Genomic DNA, 21486 nt, shown 5'->3' with positions numbered 1-21486 from the left:
TGGGTTAGGGTAAGAAGGAGGCTCCCTATACTAGCTGTGAGCTCGGAGGTGAGGGTCCTATTATGATCATTACAGTATGTGTGTGTCTCACCAGGCCCATCCACCCCTTGCAGCCATGGTTGTTTCAGTGCATTCTGGGATTCACCTGTCTGGTAGTTCCTGGGAGAAGGGGCTTGTGGGAATTTCTTAACACAAAGCACTGAATTGTGGGATGGAGGTCACAAGTGGGGGTGGAGGACAGGGCAGCTGCAATTCTTGTGGGAAGAAACCAGTCCCAATCCAGACAAACCTGAGCTAATGACAGTGTTCCAGGCTTTCCAGGCAGCTAGGTAACCCAAACCTTGGAAGCACCTGGGGATGCCTTGCAGGCGTCATGAGACCAGGGCATCCAAACAAGGGTTGCTTGCAATGACTTTTCACCTGCTATAGATAGAGGTCCTAAAGTAATCCTTTAACTCTTGACTTGCTGAATCATATTACACGTTCATGCTGGATGGAGCAAAGATGTTTTCCCATCTTCACCATCCTTCCTCCCAGGGGCTCATGGCCTAAACTCTACAACATACATACACTGAAGAGTTCAGCCAAAGGGCCAGGCTCTGCACTCTTACCCGGGTGTAAATCTGGTGTCACTCCACTGAGGTCCAAGGTGTGACTCTGGATTTACACCAGTGTAACTAAGATCAGAATCTACTCCGGAGATCTTTACTTAGCACTATCAGAAATCCAACGTTCTGCTGCTCCTCGCCTTAACATGACATGCAGGAATAACACACAAAAGGGGCTTCATTCTGATCTTGTATATATGGGTGTAAATCACGAATAAGTCCATTAAATTCAATCGGCCAGATCAGCTGGTGTCAACATACAAACATACCAGACGCACATACATTCTCACACTGATTCACACGGTGTCTCACACTTTCACCCATATGCCCCTGGTAAATGTGGTAAACCCACTCATGTACCGTCCACTAAAAGAGAAACCCACACAGGCTGCCATGCTCCAGTAGAGGGGATCTGTGAATTTGCATGCGCAGGCAAAATGTTTGTAACAATCTCTCTGTTTTTTAAAAAAGAAAACGCCCAGAACAGAAACTCCCCTCAGATGTCAAAGAGCATAAAACTGAATCTGCTGCTGAAGGAGCATAAAGGGCAAGTAATGCAAAGAGGTGAACGCAAAATGAGAGCATGAGAGAGAGAGAGATGACCACTTTTGTGGGCCACATCTTCAGCGGTTGTAAATCGGCATAGTGCTATTTGAAGTCAATGGAACTATGTAAATACGCACCAGCTGGAGATATGGCTGACTGACTCCAAGGAGCAATGCTGATTTACATCAGCTGGAGATGCGGCCTCTTAATGCCAGTTATTTTACACCAGCTATGGATTTGGCCCTGTGGACTCTAAAGCAGTGATGCTGAATCCGATTTACAGCAGATTGGGCTGCGTCCCGGCACCAGTTAGAAAATCACCTCTCCAACAAGCAGTTGTTTAATTAATATGTTTATCCCGCAGTCAGCCGTGCTGTGCCAACAGAGCAGGGACCTCAGCCCCAGATGCCAGCTACAAACATCTCAAGGGTGTAAAACAAAGAACCAAACTCTGCCCTCGGAGACACACAAGCAACTCCACTGCCTTCAATGGGAACCGAGTGTGTGCGTCTAATGGCAGAACAGCCCCCTAAAGATGCAGATAGGTGATCTGGGAGCACTTCTAGGAGCAGCTAGAGGCCGCAGCTGAGCTCACAGCCCCATTGTGCCCCTGACACACAATGAGACACTCCCTGCCCCACAGAGCTCACAGGCTCAATGGACAAGACAGACACAGGAAGGGTTGTTATCTCCATTTTAAAGAGAAGGAAACTGAAGCCCCCAGACAGGTGAAGGAGTCAGTGGCAGAGCTGGAACTGAACCCAGGTCCCAGTCCTGTGCCTTACACATCAGATCATCCTTCCTCTCAGTGGAGACGCCCGGGGGCAGAGTCAGGAGCAATGAGATGAATTTAAGAAAAGGACGTTTGAGGGTGAACGGCCCCGATTCCGATCTCACTCACATCGATGTCCGTTCAGGGGGACTCCCTTGAAGCCGGTACAACCTGTGCATTTCCAGCAGTGCACCCGAGATCAGACTCTGGCCCGGTGTCAGGGAGAACAGCCTGGCCATGAGATCTACCAGGCTGGAGAATTGCTTCCTCTTGTGGGAAGGGCAGGAGCCACATGTCATGCTAGAGCCGTGAGGGGAACAAGCCGGTCCCGGGCCCCAGTGTGGGAGGGAAATGGATCAGATGGTCCAATGCCAGTCAGCTTCTCCACCTCTGCTTGCCACGATCCTGTCCCATAGCTCCACTCACTGTAATACCTGCCCAGCATTTTGAGCAGTGATATTCAGACCTCAGCGGCTCAGGAGCCAAATTAGCCATCGCCATTATGCAAAGGAGCCACAGGAGGGTGGATTCATTGTTTCATTTACTATATTACTATTCATATTTAAACAGTACGATGGGAAATATTTAGTTTTACATCTCTCCATATATTATTCTCACAGCAAATAAGTTAGTAGCTTAGTGCAAGTTGATAACTGAATGAGTTAATAACATAGTAAAAGAATCCAGATTGGTTAATAACACAGATCGATTAATAATTAAATCACAGTGTTTTAATAGCATGTGCTGCAAAGAGCTGTAGGAGACCCATGAAAGACCCTCTTGCAGCTCACGAGTGGAAGTCTGAGAATCACTGATTTAGAGAGAATAGGTCCGGAGCAGTCCCACATGGGGCAGGCTGTGTGACACCTCCCCTCCCTGCTGTGGATTCAGGGACTCAGCTAGCACTGCCGTTCACAGATCCAGCTCTCAGTCGTGGAGCATCTGGCATCGTTCCACTTCCCATCGAAGCGTATGCTGCCACAGTCCTCCCCATACTGCCCAACATTGTTGGGTTCCCCGGCCCCCCAGAACCTGAGAAGGAAACAGAAGCCCCATGGAATTAGAGGTCTCTGATTTGAAAACCTCTTCCATGTGGGTGGTGTGAAATGAGCCAGTTCCTAGGGGACAGGTCTCCCTGTCACCGACGCCAGTGGGCACTGACTGGTCTGATAGTTTTAGCACAGAGAGTCAAGGTGGGCATGGACTGATCTGCCTACTCACTCCTTGAGGTGGTGCCTGGAGGTCAGAGCCATGGCAGGTTGGTGCTAGCCACTGAATAGTGGGAAGCTGTCCCAGCCACTCCTCAAGCCATAGCTGTTCTCAGCTTGGAGGACATCAGTGTCCGGTGCATTTTACGGGTGAGGAAACTGAGGCAAAGAGCAGGAAGCGATGTGCCTCACAGTATGCCAGCAGAACACATTGCTGGGGCTGGGACTAGAACCCAGAAACGCTGCCTACGTGTCCACTGCCCTGTCCACTGGGCCATGTTGCTGTTCTCCCCAGCACCTTTCCTTAGCATGACATTCGGAATGCCCCATGGTAAAGCAGCTTTCTGCTCCGCAGAAACAGAAAGCAGACTCATAACCTTCTTTCCCTGGTTGAGCCACTAAAGGGGACCAGAGACCCCCCGAATATCAATTGCATTGGTATCAGTGCTCCGTCTGGCTCTTTAGGGAGAGAGGAGATAACGCAGAAACAGTTCTCGCTCCAAAGAGGCTGAACAAAGAGGGACTTGCCTGATAGACAAGAGGCTGCCATCCAGCCAGCGCCACTCCCCTTCCTTCGCTGAGTCGCTGAGGCCCAGCCAGTACACTTCGGGCTCAATGATGTGGTTTGACAAAAATATCTATGTGGGAAAACGGGAAGAAGACAATCATGATTCCAAGCAGAAGGTGAGAGGGGAGGGGAGGGGGTTCCATGGGGCCTGTGTTTGTGGCCAGCAGAGTCTGTAGCTGTAGATTCTCACCCCTCTCCGTTTTTCCAACTCTTTACATTAGGGCTGGCCACCCTGGATTTCTCAGGATGCACCAGGCATTTCCCATGGATGCATCGCTTCCCCTCTCCAAGAGGAGTGACCATTGTGCATCATGGGAGTTGTAGACGGGCTGGGTAGCCTGACCGCTAAAGAATGGGGGTCTGCGTCATCGAAACTACAGCTCCCATGAGGCACTGCAGCAGCATGTCCAAAGTGAAATGTTTCCGTTTTCCGTCGAAAATTTGCGGTATATAAATATTTGCCCCCCCAAAATGAAATTTTCCACAGGGAAAAAAAAGCTCATTTTCTGACCCGCTGTACTTCAAATGCCTCATCCCTGCCCTTTGCCCTGCAAATCTCCCCTGCAGAATGGGAGGTGAACAGTGGCCTGTTTGGGGCAGGGCTGTCTTTTTGTGACGTGCGTACAGCACCTAGCACAACAGGGCTCTGATTGGTCCTTCTAGGTGCTACCACAATACAGATCAGTGATAATAAGGCTGAATATTACACTGCTGTACCCTGACAACTGCAGGTCATTTTCAATCCTTCTACAGCTGCTGAGGGTCTGCCTTTGGGGCCTGTGAATTCCATGGTCTTAGGTCTCCTCCGTGCAGGGGTACCAAGGAATCATCTTACCGTCCCTGTTAAGTCCCATTCTGCACCCTGGTTACTGGGGGAGCCTTAAGTCCATGCCTGAAGATGAGACAGCGAAATACACACACTATGAGCTGTACTGCTCGGGAGTCAGATTTTGGTTCTGGTGACTCCAGATTCACACCAGCACCTTGACCACCTCTGCACTACATGTGCATCCTCCCAGCACCAACTAGTCTCTCAAGGTCCTGTTCCCAGCAGGCACCCGTCTCAATGTAAACCTTAAGGTGGATTCTCCCTCAGGGCAGGATTCCTTCTGCAAAGTCCTGATGAGGAATCTGGAGTGGGGTCTTCCCCCGGATATCAAAAGGCCTTCCCTAGTGTGGTAGTGAGCAGCTGTGAAAAGCATTTTACCTCTGGGTCAGCAGCTGAAATTCTGCGCAGGTCGGTAGTGATCAAATGTTATTTTTAGGTCCCCATGGGACTCTGTGATTTGGATTCACAGGGGATTAGAACTGCCCCCCACCCCACACACATGAATTTTGATTCATCCACATCTGACACTGAGATTTCTGTTCACAAAGCTCACTCGACATTTTTCAAATGACTCTAAGTATCCAGGTTCCCCCAATCCCTCTTGAACAGCAAGCTACATCCAAAGATTCCTAAAGAGGAATTCTTCTAAATTCCTGGAGAACTTGGACCAGACTCTGATCTCAGTTATGCTGGGGTCAAGCAAGAGTAACTCCAGATTCACCCTGGGGTAACAGCACAGAGTCTGTCTCCTTGTGCTTAATTCCCTCCATTCTGCATGATCCAAAATAGGAATCTGAGTGGATGGCTTACCTGTTCCTGTTTGGTGTTAACAATAACCAGATGAGACCCTTCATTGGTACAGAACTGCTTAGCATCCAACCAGGATTTAGCCAATGTTGAAAAGAAGTAGCAATTTTTCTCAAAATGCTGCCAGCCAGGTGGACATGTTGTGCAGATGAATTCTGCGAGAAGTCAAATGATGGGACAAGCCTGCATTAGAGAGTCAAAATGCAGTCCAACAGCAGTGTAAAAACTCAGCCGTGTCCCCATACTTTTTATTTACTTCTGACATTCTCACTGGGTTCCAGAAAATAATTTGCACTGAATTTGCGTATTCCCTGAAATTGGATTCTTTTTCCTTCCACCAGCTGCTTACAAGCAGTTAAAGTGATTCTTGAATTTATTCAGTACTTAGACTTATTCGTGAATTTCACCATGAAATTTCCCCGCCCGCTCTTGAAAAGCTTGCCATATAGTTTGTTGCAAATATTCATACTTCGACATTCATCCTCTGTGGGGTGGTTTTAAAAGTTACAGGCATTGTCACCGCTCTGACATGTGGTAGCAGGTGGCAGGGCGTGGTAGGTTGGTTTCCCAATGAAAAATGAATCAGTGAGTTAATATTTTCCTCGTATAACTTGTTGATTTTTGCTCTGTGCACAAGTCCTGGGAAAGAGGTGCCCATAAACAAAATGAAGGCTAATCTGTGATCTCTGCCCAGACACTGATGTCCAGTTTCCTAGATACAACTCTGCCCCAAGAATTGACCCTAGTTAGAGAGTGGCAGGCAGGGAGCAAACTCCCTTGCTAGTTGCAACAGCTCCCCCCACAAAATATCACAGCCTGCACACAACAACATAGCATGTCTTCAAAGACTGAATACTGCTGACATGTTTGGAAAGAGAACTTGCAAGCTGATGTACAACAGCACCATCTGGTGGCTTCTGCCATACAGTATTGTATCCATCCCATGTTAGGCTCCATTATGTATTTAGCCAACTAGGGGCAAGATTATCAGCTGTGTCTGTTTCCACTGGGTGGAGGGCTGGTATCAGGGAATGGGTTATGGCTCCCTGAGTCTCTGGCCGGTTCTACACCAACTCTGGTGCCCAAGGCGTAGAACCAATGAGAGAATCAGGGCCAGGCAGGAGGGTGGCATGGGAGACATCTGTGCTGCCTCTACAGCCTCTGGGGACTCCCAGCTGGGGAGATGTGGTCGGTTTCAGTGAATAGGGAGCTGCGCAGGTCATAGGCCTTTTGGGAACATGAAAGTCGAATCCGCTGTTCCCTGTTGACTTTCACTGACTCTGGGCATTTGCGGTTAACGCTGTCACTGGTTTCAAGCCCTGTCTGGTGCCCCCTTACCCGTGATGTTCTGTAACTCCTCCTGCACCCTGCTCAAGACCTCCTGGAGTCTGTCATGGTCCCTTCTTGCCTCAGCCAGCTCCTTCGACAAACTGTGCGTTAGGTTCCTTATCTCTGTCGGAACAGGCAGGGGGTAGAAAAATGCCACCGGAATCAACAGGTTCATATTTCTGGGCTGGCTCAGATCTTCCTGCACAGCAGCTGGAAATTTCTATCTATGTGTCCATCCATCCGCAAACACATTATCTGTCCCCATTCACAGCCTTCGACCTAGCTACACTCCGACACTAGAGGCCACCATTGTATTAGCTAAGTACCTTTGCTATCCTAGGCTCATTGATTTTCCTTCAAGCCGACTGTTGGATTCAGTGAGGGAATATTTAGCTGGCAATCAGGTAGCCCACACTCCCCCTCAGAATCACGGGGCTCTTCTATGGAGGTCTAAATCTATAGTCACGGCAGTGACCCCACCTTACCAAGATCAGAATCCGGCTCATGTTTGCACGGGATGGGCCTGATACCAGAAGGGCTGAGCATTCCCGAATTTCTCCTGCAGGCCATAGGAGCTTTGAGCTCTCAGCAGCACTGAGTGAACCAGAGGCCCCCCCACCCCCTCCGAGTCCCTGCCAGCCCTGCACTCCTACATATCTACAGGGTACTGAGACCACAATGCAGCAAAGCACTTAAACATAAAGCCAGTGATTTTCAACCTTTTTTCATTTGCGGACCCCTGAGCCTTAGAACGGTGGTGAGGACCCCTTTGGAAATCTTAGATATAGTCTGTGGACCCCCACGCGTCGGTGGACCACAGGTCGAAAACCATTGCTCTGAGCACGTATCATCCCTCACAGTAATCAGGAGTGTAGAGTTGTTTGACAGCTGCTATCATGGGTAACAATTTGGGGATTGAGCTGGGGCCCTCCAGAGATAAAGCTACCCATCCATCTCCCCAAATCAGCCCAGAGCGGGACCTGTCACGCGGGCTCACCCGTGGGTTACACGTGCATAGTGCCTTTGCTGGATCAGGGTCTGAGATCCAAACTTCTGCTGCAGCATGAACTGGGCTCAGGATAAAACCCGGGAAGGCCCAAGGGAACAGGATGCAGCTGATCCCAAACTAAAATGGGATTATCCATGTAGGGCTCCCTGCTCCATCCTCACACTTCCCCTTTCTGATCCTCCTTCTCTCCTTCCATTTCAGCTTGCCCTCCACACGGGAAGAGCAGACGCAGGAGTCCTTCTACAAGGAAGTAGCAGTGATCAGGCGTTGGAAGGAAAAGGATGTTTCTCACCTATGGCGTCCTGGAGATGTAATGGGTCTTTCGCATAATCAGCTTGGACCTCCTCTATTGCCAGCCTGACCCCAGCCAGCTCCTTGGACACTGCAAACAACAAGGGGCAGAAAAGAACTTTCGTACATTGGTGCATCGAAGGAAGAGACTCCACCCATGTGGAGCCCCCACGATTTTATTGCACGTCTTCTGACATTTGATATGTTTCTTCAAGCCCCCAGTCCTCGATTTATGCAGTTAGGAGAGAGTCTCAGCTTTCATTTAAAAAAATTAATTTCTACCCCTCACGGTAGCGGAGAACAGCTTAATAACGTGACCCAAGAGGCTCAGAAACCAGAACACAATAAATCAAGCCCAACTTTTATTGTATTTTTTAAAATCTCGTGAGTTTTAAGCCAGTCTCATGGGCTTGACTCAAGATTTTTGAATGCTGGGGTTGGCAGCACAAGGGAGCTGTTTATGCCCAACCTCGCGAGAGGCATCCGCAGAACATACCATTAAGAAGTCGACTGTTAAACACGCTGAATTCTTTGGACATCTTCAACTCTAAAAGGAAGATGAGAGAATGGGGAGTTTCCTTTTTAAATAACAACACAGGACCTCATGCTGCCCCACCCACACGCTCCACCCCTGAGGAACGCGGGATAAGGACCATTCATCCAGGAGTGTGTGAAATTTATGCAGCAAGGGCAGTCGTTGGCAAGGATGTAAATGGGTTTCACTTACAGCTATTAATGATTTATATTACAGTGCTGCCTAGAGGCCCCAACTGAGATTAGGGCCCCTTTGTGCCAGGTGCTGCACAAACATGAACTGATATTGGGTACCATTGCTCTGGGCACTGCATAGACACAGAGCGAGAGACAGTTGCAAATAGATAAGAAATGTTATCCATTTCACAGAGAGTGAAACTGAGGCACAGAGAAATGAAGTGACTGTTTCAAGGTCACACAGGGCGTCAGCAGCAAAACTGGGAACTGAAGCCAGATCTTGTGAATTCCAGCCCATGCCTGAGCCAGAACAGCAGCCAACCTCTACTCAGCTGGAGCTCAGACCCCCTTTGGGGCAGCAGGGTCTGAGTACTAACCCACTGTTACTGTGATGTTCTCAGTGCTCATGACGTGCTGCACAGTGACATCCCTGCAGTCCAGGTGGATGCAGGCTCATTACAGCATTTAGAGTCCCGGGGAAAATTAGCAAATTAAGACCAGTGTTTATTAAGAGAGATCCAGTCAATGACCCACACAGGGGAACTGTGGTGGAGAAAACAGATCAGACTCAGGACTGCATTAAGGCAATTCAGGGGCATCAGGCACACCCCAGCATGAGGGTTCCCATTGGCCCTGCCCCTGTGCAATGATCCTAATCGTAGGTGGGTTTGCAGGGCTATTTGCTGGGTTTTTGAGGACACACTAGCACACTCTGCGTTGCATCCAAGGGTGCTAAAGGAGTTGGCGGATGTGATTGCAGAGCCATTGGCCATTATCTTTGAAAACTCATGGCGATCGGGGGAGGTCCCAGATGACTGGAAAAAGGCTAATGTAGTGCCCATCTTTAAAAAAGGGAAGAAGGAGGATCCTGGGAACTACAGGCCAGTCAGCCTCACCTCAGTCCCTGGAAAAATCATGGAGCAGGTCCTCAAGGAATCAATTCTGAAGCACTTAGAAGAGAGGAAAGTGATCAGGAACAGTCAGCATGGATTCACCAAGGGCAAGTCATGCCTGACTAATCTAATTGCCTTCTATGACGAGATAACTGGCTCTGTGGATGAAGGGAAAGCAGTGGACGTGTTGTTCCTTCACTTTAGCAAAGCTTTTGACACGGTCTCCCACAGTATTCTTGCCAGCAAGTCAAAGAAGTATGGGCTGGATGAATGGACTCTAAGGTGGATAGAAAGCTGGCTAGATTGTCGGGCTCAACGGGTAGTGATCAATGGCTCCATGTCTAGTTGGCATCCGGTATCAAGTGGAGTGCCCCAGGGGTTGGTTTTATTCAATATCTTATTATTGGTTTTATTCAATATCTTCATAAATGATCTGCAGGATGGTGTGGATTGCACCTTCAGCAAGTTTGCAGATGACACTAAACTGGGAGGAGTGGTAGATACGCTGGAGGGTAGGGATAGGATACAGAGGGACCTAGACAAATTGGAGGATTGGGCCAAAAGAAATCTGATGAGGTTCAATAAGGACAAGTGCAGAGTCCTGCACTTAGGACGGAAGAATCCCATGCACCGCTACAGACTAGGGACCAAATGGCTAGGCAGCAGTTCTGCAGAAAAGGACCTAGGGGTTACAGTGGACGAGAAGCTGGATACGAGTCAACAATATTCCATTGTTGCCAAGAAGGCCAATGGCATTTTGGGATGTATAATTAGGGGCATTGCCAGCAGATCGAGGGACGTGATCGTTCCCCTCTATTCGACATTGGTGAGGCCTCATCTGGAGTACTGTGTCCAGTTTTGGGCCCCACACTACAAGAAGGATGTGGAAAAATTGGAAAGAGTCCAGCGGAGGGCAACAAAAATGATTAGGGGACTGGAACACATGACTTATGAGGAGAGGCTGAGGGAACTGGGGATGTTTAGTCTTCAGAAGAGAAGGATGAGGGGGGATTTGATAGCTGCTTTCAACTACCTGAAAGGGGGTTCCAAAGAGGATGGCTCTAGACTGTTCTCAGTGGTAGCAGATGACAGAACGAGGAGTAATGGTCTCAAGTTGCAGTGGGGGAGGTTTAGGTTGGATATTAGGAAAAACCTTTTCACTAGGAGGGTGCTAGTGAAACACTGGAATGCGTTGCCTAGGGAGGTGGTGGAATCTCCTTCCCTAGAAGTTTTTAAGGTCAGGTTTGTCAAAGCCCTGGCTGGGATGATTTAGTCAGGGATCGGTCCTGCTTTGAGCAGGGGGTTGGACTAGATGACCTCCTGAGGTCCCTTCCAACCCTGATATTCTACTCTTCTGGGCAGGCTGAGGCCTCCACCTGCCCATATTTCTGCTTCCTTTCTTCAGATGGTCTGGGGAGTGTCCTGGAGGAGACGGGTCTCAATTCCCACTCACCCAAGCAGTAATTGTCTGTATGGGGCCCCAGGGATGTTCCTACCCCTGGTACAGACCAATTCCACTCATGCCTATGGCTTCCCCAGGGGTAACACTCTCAGACTCAAAGTAGAGGCATGACCTCACCAGAACAAAATCTCATTGGAGATTCAGTGATCCTAAGATCAGGGTAGTTGTTGTGCAACAACTTCCAAGAGTATGTCTACACCTAAAATGCTACAGCAGCTGTGCTTCAGTGTAGACACTCACTACGACAGGAGGGGTTCTCCTGTGACTATGTTAATCCATTTTCCCAGAGCCAGTAGCTAGGTTGATGGAAGAATTCTTCCATCAACCTTGCACTGTCTACTGCACGGGTTAGGTCAGCATAGCTACATCTGTCAGCGGTGTAAAAAATCACACCCCTTAGAGACGTAGTTATGCAGATTGTTAACTTTTAAAGTAGACCAGCCCCAAAGAGCTGCTTATACCTCCTGTGATTGTCCCACTCCCCACAACGACCTATGGTCCTATATGAGCTGTGGGTCACATCCACAGCTAATGTACATTGGTTAAGCTCCACTGAAGTGATTTCCACCCGCCAAGAGTCTGACCCCGTGGGACTGACTCTCCTCTCCCTTAAGGCATAAGAACCACAAAAGATGTGCCAGATCAAAGGGAGAGAAATGTTTCCTTTATCCTCTCACCCACATAGTCCTGGAGAGCTGACAGATTTCTCTTGGAATCTCTTCTGGCCATATCTCGATCCAGCTGGGCTTCAGCAAGACCCTGGAACACTGTAGACACGAGACCTCTTGATAGCAGAGTAAAGTTTATGAGCAGGGGAAAACTCATATCTTTGGGGACATCAGTGCTGCTGTAATGTGCACTTTCCTCCCAGACACCACTCAAGACCCATTGCGATAACTGGGTCTACAAATTTACCCTCCTTGTGAGCTCAACTGTGAAAAGCGAGTGAACATTCCTCAAATGTCACAGTGACAGCAAATTTTGATGGGGAACGGTGCAAAAGGGAAACAGAAAGACTGAATTAGTCCAGACAAAAAGGCCTTTTGATAGAATTCAAAGACTGTGGTTTAGATCATGCCTGGTAAACAAGAAAAATTTGAGACCAGAGACTCCAGCCCTGGAGCACCCATGGAGTTGGTACCTATGCCCACATCAGTGCACTGGGCCATGCACTGTTGCCAACTCCCATGATTATTTCACAAGTCTCACAATATTTGATCAGCTTCTTCAAGCCGCAGCTCCTAGATACATATCACTAGGGAAGAATCTCAGCTTTCATTTAGAAAAGGTAAGTCTATGGCCCTCGTGTTTGCACAGAAAACCTTAAAAATGAGAGCTGACCAAGACCCTAACTTCTCAGAAACAAGGAGATGAATAACACGAGCCCAAGATTTATCATATTTTTAAAAAGCTCATGATTTTTAAGCCAATCTCATGGGCCTGACTCATGATTTTGAACGTCGGCGTTGGAGATACTCATCGGTTATGCCGTGATCTCTTGAGAAACACCAGCAGAACATACCGTTAGCCAGTTGTTTGGTAAATGCACTGAATTGTTTGGTCATCTCCAACTCTAAAAGGAAGATGAAAGCATGGTTCGTTTCAATTTTAAACACCAACAACTGAGCCCCTCACGCTGCCCCACCCACATGCCTGCCCCATGGGGAGGACCGGATCATGGCTATTCATCCAGAGCAGTGTGAAAATTATGCCTCAGTGGCAATGTGACAGGGTGTACCTGGCACTTTATGGCCCCCTGCTGGAGGCCCTAAGGTCCAACTACACCCTGGTCCCAGGAAGGAGCAACGAAGGTGTGTCTGCAGGACTGCCTGGAAAGGCAGCACAGAAGCAGCCAGTCAGAGCCCAGCAGGCTCAGATAAAAAGAGCTGCAGGGGCTGACTGCAGGTCAGTCCCTAGCTGGGGCCAGAGTGGTGAGGAACAGGACTGTGTTCTAGCCAAAGGAGCTCAACAGGCTGCATTTGCCAAACCTAGGAGCTGAGCGCTCTAGCCCTAAGTTAACAGACAGAGGTGAAAAGACCAGGTGGGAAGAGGCCCAGGGAATATACCAGCAACCAATTAAAGGAGGCCATACGTAGTGGCTGTTTATAGGGTCCCTGGGTTGGGACCTAGAGTAGTGGGCAGGCCTGGTGTTCCCACCAGCACTAGCAAAGTGGACTAAGCCCCAGGAAGGGGACAAGGCTTGTTCAGAAGAATGGAATTCAAAGGGCCCAGAGATGGGACGGAAGCCTTTAGTGAGGGTGACACTTTGTTGAATTCTTTGCTGCTTCAGAAGGTGCTCATCCATTTTTGACTGTGTGACTTGGCCAGAGGGCTGAGCCACTGAAGGTGACAACCTACAGGGGGCGCCAGGAGCAGGAGAAAGTCCTTCAGTACCAGATGCAGCAACTGGAGACACTCAAGAGACGAGTGTCCCCCCATTACAGGCAGCAATTGGTAAGGTTGTAAATAGGTTTCACTTATTATTATTTCATTATTATTGCCTAAAAGCCCCAGCTGTGATTGAGGCCCCCTTGTTCCAGGTGCTGTACAGAGCCCAACTGACACAGAGACCCCGTTGCTCTGGGTACTGCACAGTGACAAAATGAGAGACACTCCCTTACCCTGAGCTGGAGAGCATATAATACAATTAGACAGGAAATGTTACCCATTTCACAGATAGTGAAACTGAGGCACGGAGAAATGAAGTGACTGTTTCAAGGTCACACAGCAAGTCAGCATCAAACCTGAGAACTGAAGCCAGATCTCCTGAGTTCCAGCCCATGCCTGAGCCACAACAACAGCCAACGTCTACTCAGCTGGGGCTCAGACCCCCTTTGGGAGCAGCAGGGTCTGAGTACTAACCCTCTGTTACTGTGATGTTCTCAGTGCCCATGACGTGCTGCACAGTGACACCCCTGCTGCCCAGGTGGGTGCAGGTTTGTTACAATGTTTAGAGTCCCAGAGGAAAATTAGGAAATTAACAACAGCGTTTATTCAGAGAGATCCAGTCAATGACCCGTGCAGGGGGACTGTGTTGGAAAGAACAGGTCAGACCCAGGACTACATTGAGGCAATCCAGGGGCACCAGGCACACCAAGCCTGGTGGTTCCCATTGGCCTTGCCCCTGTACAATGGTCCCAGCCCTAGGTGGGTTGGCAGGGACCATCCGCTGGATGATTGGAGAACCACCACCACACTTCTCCCCCTGTCCAGTTTACTACTTCCTTACTTCATTTGAGCTGGGGTCTGTCCTGGAGGACACAGGTCTCTTTCCCCACTCACCCAAGCAGTGGCTGTTTATGGGAGCCCCAGGCACATGCCTGCTCCGGGAGAGACCATTCCATCTACGCCAAGACTTCCCCAGCAGGATAACACTCTCAGCCAATGAGACACTGGTAGAAATGTGACCTCATCAGAACAAAATTTCATTGGACAATCAGTGATCCTAGGAACATGACAATGTCCAACAGCTTCGAAGAGCTGCTTCCACCTCCTGTGGTTGTCCCTCTCCCCACAATAATCTACAGTCCTGTCTGAGCTGTGGTCAGATCCCCAACTGATATATGTCTGCTCAGCTTCATCTAAGTCCAAGGACCTATATCAACTTCCACCAGCAGTGCAACTGACCCCGTGGGCCCGACTCTCCCCTCCCTTGAGGTGTATGGACCAAAAATGATCCGCCAAGTCTTACAAGAAATAGAAGCATTTCCTTTATCCTCTCACCTAGATAGTCCTGGTGATGTGACAGATTTCTCTTGGCATCTCTTCTGATTGTATCTCGATCCAGCTGGGCTTCGGCAAGACCCTGGAACACTGTAGACATGAGACTTTTGATAGCAGAGTAAAATTTATCAGCAGGGGAAAACCATATCTTTGAGGACATCTGTGTTTCTGTAAAAAGCACTTTCCCCCCAGTTACCACCCAAGACTTCTGGCGTCCATTACCTCATGCTAGCTGTGATCTTCCACAACAGGCGCACTGTGCTCAACACAGGGATAGATTATTCTGGACACCAGCTCGGTCCTGGGTACAATGTAGAGCTGTGTTGGGGCTGCTCTATGTTACATGGAGCTGCCAGTGGCCCCACTCTACGCAAGCACGGGATTGGTTGGACAGCTCCAAGGGGCATAGCAAAGCTGAGAATGAAAAGGCTCAGCCTTCGGAGAGCAATGCAGGGGTCTGACTGCGGTGCGGAGCAGAAAGCTGCCTGCTGCCACAAGGAGCCTGCCTCGGCTCGTGTGTGGTTAGCTGGTTGCAAAGTTAAAAAGGACAGGAAGGTGTTTGTCGGGCCCAAGCTCTCCTTGTGTTAATGTGGAAGAGGCAATTGTGGCATCGCACGGTGCCATGCTCCTGTTGCATTGTTCTCACCCCCAGACATTCCCTCTCCGACATTCATCTCCCTCACGCTGTTGCAAAAAGAACATTTTGATATAAATATTTCACAACCTTCAAACTAGCAACACAAACATGGCCCAGTTATTGATTTGGGATGAGATTTTTCGGAGCTTTGCGAGCTCAAGTCCCCTGGAAAGCTAGCAGGAGTTATGCTAAGGACAAATCCCACCCCTTTGAAAATCCGGTCCCCTTAACTCAGAGGTGAGGGAAAGTTACCTAGCAATGGTATCTGCTCCACAATGAAGGTCACAGCTGAGCCTCCATTCTCAGCCCAATTTTGTGCCCCACTGCTAAAATCCACCAAAAACTCGTCAGAGCAGCCTCATTCTTGGCAGGTTAGATCTGAGGCTGAGGTAGAAACGAACAGGAGACTTACATTTCCCAAGCTTCACCCAAATGAGAGCTGTAGATACTGTAATGCAAATTGCCAGCAGGACACACAGGATCGCAATGGCCTTCCCTTGGGCGGAGTTGGAGAGGCAAAGAGCTGTGGGGAGCAACACTGGTTAGATCTCTCAATGTGGGATTAACCCCTCCTAATGTTCCCTTTGGGGAGAGACTCCAGGCACTGAACATGCTTCCCTTAAAGAGAAGATGACTGGACAAAGGGCATGGAGGGATTTACCACAGGGTAAATACCTTGAAGGACTTCTAAGTCCCCTGTGTTCCATTTTCCATGTTGGGAATCCCTCTCCCTTTTGGCAATCTGGGAAGGACAGGGTGAGTGTGACCCCCAGATTGAGAAGCTCTTGCCTTAAAGGGAACATGAGAATCCTCTCGGGCTCAAGCAGGAAGATATGGTCAGGCTCCCAGGACCAGTTTCGTCCCTGGAATAGCAACTCTGAAGGCACTGGAGTGACCCAGGGATGAGTTTGCCCCATGGTAAGAAAGGAGTTTATGTGGAAGATGGGAATATCCAGACTTGACCAAGACACTAATTGGGAGAGAGAGAGAAACTCTCCTGATTTTGGGCACCGGCCAACCACAAATTCGGAAAGCCAGGAATAGGACCCAGGCCTCCTGACTCCCAGGGCAGCTCCTTAATCACAAGAACACCCTTCCTCAGGCCAGCTCACCTTTGCCACCTTTCTCAGGTGAGCGGCTCGCTCCCTGCACTGTCAATTCCACCTGCTCTTCCTCCCATTTGTGATAGGAGCTGTCCAGTTGCATGGCTGCGGATGTCTCTGTTCGGCTTCTTGCGGTTGGTGCGGTTTATATTGATAGGAGCCATCATCATGCCTTTCCGGGGGGAACGGACGCCTCTGGTCACACTTCCCATTCTCACAGTTGCCTGGTGAGGGACCGTGGCCCAACCATTTCCTCTCCAGATCAGTGCAGATTCATAGAGTCCCTGTGGTTGCAGTTTCTGGTTCTTAGACTCCCAGGCTCTGGGATTGCTCAACTCCCATTGACTTTTATCAGAGCATGTTGAAATCAGCACTTCTCTCCCAGAGGCTGCTCAAGACAATCTGCCACCCTAGGCAAAACTTCAGTGTTCCATCCCCCTCCTCAGAGGCCAAGGGTAGCAGATTTGGCCAGTCACTCCTACGTCGTGAAGGAAAGGGCAGCAGTGCCAAATTCCAGTGCATGGCATTGTGGTCTTGTATGACTGGGGGGCAGCCAGGCTAAATTTGCCACTGTAGGCAGCTGCTCAGAAGTCTGCCACCGTAGACATCTGCCTACACTGCATGTACCTAGAGCAGCCTCTGCGAGCACCTCACCTGATGGGGTCCTGTACTATTCCTGGACACACTAGACAGGATGGCAGGTGGGGTTAGCAGAAGGCTTCATGGCCAGAACAATATCAGTTTCTCACCATTAACAGGAGTCACACTCACTCTTCCAACTGGAAGCTTGTGGCATGGGCATCTTGATCCCACAAGGGCAAATGAACACTTGAAGAACTAAGAGGACATTCGACCCCAACGTGGACACCCCAGGGTCTGCTGGATCAGATAATCTCCTGTAGACGTCTCAGGGTTTGTGGGAACATGTGTCAGTGACTGCAGGGCAGTAGAGCTCACTACACCAGCTGTAACCCTGCCAGGGGCTCGTCCACACCCGCTAGTTCAGAGGTTAGGGGCAGTGTTCACTCTCTAAGCACTTTTTGCGAATACAGACTAACACGACTGTTACTCTGAAACATCTCTAAGCACTGCTTGTCCAGCTGAAAGAAGCCAGAGCCTGTCCCATGGGTGGAACCAATGCCAAGGTGCTCTGCCGAGGGGCAGTTTGAGTGGGGGAGGCAGTCCAGCCATGCAGGGGGAAGTAGCCAGAATCCCTTCCTTCCACTTGTAATCCAAGAGCGGCCGTTGCCTCGTAGTGACTCCTTGGAGACAGCAGCTCAGCATTTCGCTGATAACTCTACATACTCTCGCTCATATTAGCAAAAAATCCACTAGGTCAGCGATTACACGGTCCCAAGGATGGTCATGAGTAGGACCCTACCATATTCACGGCCATGAAAAACACGTCACGGACCATGACATCTGGCTATTGCAGAGGCGTTGCAGGATTGCCACCCTTACTTCTCCACGACCACCACCAGCTTCCTCCAGCCAGGGGAGGTTCCTGGAGGTGGGAGTGAGTCCTCAGATGGGGTACCCTGAGCCCTGCCCCTCCCTGGCTCCAGGCCGAGTGCTTGGGTTAAAGGGGCTTAATGAGGCCTTGGGGTGGCTTTGTGTGTGTGTGTGGGGGGGGTGACCATGGCACCCCCCAGACCACAGCATCCTGGGTGATCACCCCCCCATAAGGCCGGCCCTGTCCCCCCCCCTCCCCCGCGCAAAAAGTTATGACCCCACCCATAGCATGTCACCCTCACTTCTGCACTGCTGCTGGCGGCAATAAACTCTGAAGTTGGGTTCCCGGCCAGCAGCCGCCACTCTCCGGCCACCCAGCTCTGCAGGCAGTGCCCCCTCCAGCAGCAGTGCGGAGGTAAAGGTGGCAATATCACGACACCCGTACAATAGCCTTGCAATCCCCCACAGTCCCCTTTTTGGGTCGGGGCCCCCATGGTTTCCACGCCATGAAATCTGAGATTTAAATATCTGAAATATCTGAAATTTACACTTTTTAAAAATCCTCTGACCTTGAAATTGACCAGAACAGACCGTGAATTTGGTAAGGCCCTAGTCAGGAGATTTTTGGCAAGTAATAATTCTGAGGCCAATTGTATATTGTTTTAAAAAATCACCCTGCAGGTTATGTTGGAAGCATGAAAGTGGGGTCTGGTGGCAGCAGAGTTGGACTGGGGGTCAGGAGATCTGGGTTCCAATCCTGGCTCTGTTGCAGAGTAACCCTCTGCATTGGTCTCCCCATCAATAAAATGGGTATAATAACATTGACCTCCTTTACGAAGCATTTTGAGATCTGCTGATGAAGACCAGGGTACATTATATGTATTAGACCTCTTTGACTTGAACCACTATCACTGCTTCAGAGGAAGGTGTAAGGAGCCCCTAGGTGGACACGTCTATACCAGCACTGTTGGGCTGATGGATGCCTTTGAGGAGGCAGCTGTCAGTAGTGTTGAGCTGAACACCATTCTGCTTTGAGATCCTGAATACGCCAATGACATTGTCCTGTTGGCCCAGTTCAGTGAATCACTGCAGCCAATGGCAAGCTGGTCAGGCAAGAAGCTGCATGCATTGGTCCGGCTATTAACCCAGATAAAATGAAATCCCAGGCATTAGCATCTAACAGCCTCCAGCTCCCAATTACAAGCGACTCAATGTTCACCTGTCTGGACTGTTAAATATTTGGGAAACATCATAGAATCATAGAATATTAGGGTTGGAAGAGACCTCAGGAGGTCATCTAGTCCAACCCCCTGCTCAAAGCAGGACCAATCCCCAACTAAATCATCCAAGCCAGGGCTTCTTCAAGCTGGGCCTTCAAAACCTCTCAGGAAGGAGATTCCACCACCTGCCTAGGGAACCCATTCCAGTGCTTCACCACCCTCCTAGTGAAATAGTGTTTCCTAATATCCAGCCTAGACCTCCCTCTCTGAAACTTGAGACCATTGCTTCTTTTTCTGTCATCTGCCACAACTGAGACCAGCCGAGCTCCAGCCTCTCTGGAACCCCCCTGGACAGCCCTGGTAGATGCTTCAAAGATGTGGGTGCCCAAGCTCATATCGCAGCAGCAGCCGTGTTTCAGGTCATTCAGGATTCTCTGTGGGACCATCATGACATCAGGCTTGCTATGAAGCTGTGGACCTACAGAACCACAGTTCTACCGACTCTGTCATCTGGAAGTGAAATGTTTGTGGTGAGGAAGGCTGAAGGACACTGGACTGGTGCTGTCAATTCTCCTGATGTTGTCGTTGTCTCCGTCAGGTGTTTCATATCAAGTGGCAGGAGAAGATCAGAAATGAGGACATTTAAAGCTGAACTCAGCAATCGCCTCCATCAGCACTGGTTTGGGATCAGCAGCTTTCCTGGTCGGAAGTAATATAAGACGAACGAATTCCAAAGCATGCGTACCAAGAAATGCTGCTAAAGAGCCAGCAATCGTGCGGGTGTGAAAAGCTTACGCTTGCCAGTGATGGACATAAAAGGAGTATGCAATCAGACCACCCTAAGTATCTTGCCAGAGATCGACCTGGGTGGCGCTCACTTTGCAGGGGCCATGTCCCTTTGGGATTAGCCATTAATTCAAATCAAATAGACTTCAGGTGGACAATTCTGAAAGGTGGGGACATTTCTGACTCCAGGCAACTAGTGATTGGTTTGTGCCCTGAAGAAGAAGGGCAGAGACGTAGAGCATTTATGTTTATTTTTTTATCCTGTCTAACGTAACTGGTTATTTTTATGCTGAAAATACATAGGGCCTGATTCTTAGTTACATGAAGTTCCCTTTATTTCAGTGCAAAGGGCCCTGTTTGAAAATCATAATCAGGCCCTTCACCCTCGGTCTCACTGACATCCAGTGGCAGTGAGTTCGCCTGGCTAATTCTGTGCTGTGTACACTTTGGTGCCATGTTTGTGGCAATGCCTGGAATGTGCCAGGTGCTTTCCACCAGCAGCAGCTTCCTCCAGCCAGTTGCTTTCCAGAGACACAAGAAAGGATGGTCCTTGCCCTGAGAAACTCGCAGGCTAAGAATGGACAGAGAAGCAGGGACCAGGAAAGGGGAACAGCCAAACCACCAAATGCCAATCAGCAGATTCACTTGAGGCAGCCCATCAGAGAGGGACTGAAGTGTGTACAGGGTTGGAGCCTGTGGGATTGGCTATGGGAGGTCGTACCGTGCATCGGTGTCTTCCTGGGTGGGGGGACACAGCAGTGGCTGTATCAGCTGAGACAAGCCAGGACATGAGCCGATCAGGAGGCGTGGGACAATTGTACAAGGGGCAGATAAGACTGAGGACACAGAACGAGCGGTGGAGTTACTGGACAAGGGCAGACAAGGACGGGGACGGGGGTGGGGTGAGGGGCATGGATGATTGTACGAGAGCAAACAAAACCAGGATCACAAACGGCGCAGGGGCTGTGGTGACCGGGGGTTATGAAGTTCAGCCAGGGATAAGCAGGGAGCCTCACTGTGCCTGGATGTCTGGGATTTGCCTCCTGTGGGGCTCCATGGTTTGGTTCCAGCAGCCTTTGCACAGAGTTTCCTCAATTTAAACATTAGGGTCATTTCTGAGGCGCTTCCTCATTCTAGTTAATTTCCCTCTTCCTAGTCCCAGAGCTAGTTCTGGGCACAGTTCCATTACTGAGTGTGTGGAAGCTTATTACAAAGGGCCAGATCCTCAGCTGGTGTAAATGGGTGTATTGACACCAGTAGAGTGATGCCGATTTTCACAGCTGGGGATCTGGCCCCATCGACTCCAATGGAATGATGCTGTTTTACACCAGGGGGAGATCAGGCCCCTAGTTGTCCCTCTTACGCCTTTTCTACGTTATACTGCTAAGAACCAAACTGTGAATTTAAATTGCCTTTGTTATCCTAGGTTAGCCCCTCATGTGGATCCTCTTAGTCCAGCGTCAGAGTGACCTTTATTCAGTTTATCTGATGTCACCTTGGAAGGGGTTTAGGCTAAACAGAGTAAGTTTGTC

The 21486-nt window shown here is 49.6% G+C and overlaps 1 protein-coding gene across 1 annotated transcript; it reads right to left on the bottom strand.

The window, feature by feature from the left end:
• Positions 1-2825: 2825 nt before the first annotated feature.
• LOC140901114 (CD209 antigen-like protein C) lies at positions 2826-16599 on the bottom strand. Its single transcript, XM_073319376.1, has 9 exons — positions 16506-16599; positions 15806-15916; positions 14757-14846; positions 8464-8514; positions 7969-8058; positions 6677-6790; positions 5342-5493; positions 3663-3772; positions 2826-2958 (listed from the first exon to the last, which is right to left on the bottom strand). The coding sequence occupies exons 1-9, from the start codon at positions 16597-16599 to the stop codon at positions 2826-2828; spliced, it is 945 nt and encodes a 314-aa protein (XP_073175477.1).
• Between the last annotated feature and the right edge of the window lie 4887 nt (positions 16600-21486).

Source organism: Lepidochelys kempii, chromosome 20 (genome assembly GCF_965140265.1).
Source record: "Lepidochelys kempii isolate rLepKem1 chromosome 20, rLepKem1.hap2, whole genome shotgun sequence".
NCBI classification, from domain to species: domain Eukaryota; kingdom Metazoa; phylum Chordata; order Testudines; family Cheloniidae; genus Lepidochelys; species Lepidochelys kempii.
Note: the sequence above shows the minus strand (reverse complement) of the source record. Positions and strands in the feature narration are given on the sequence as shown.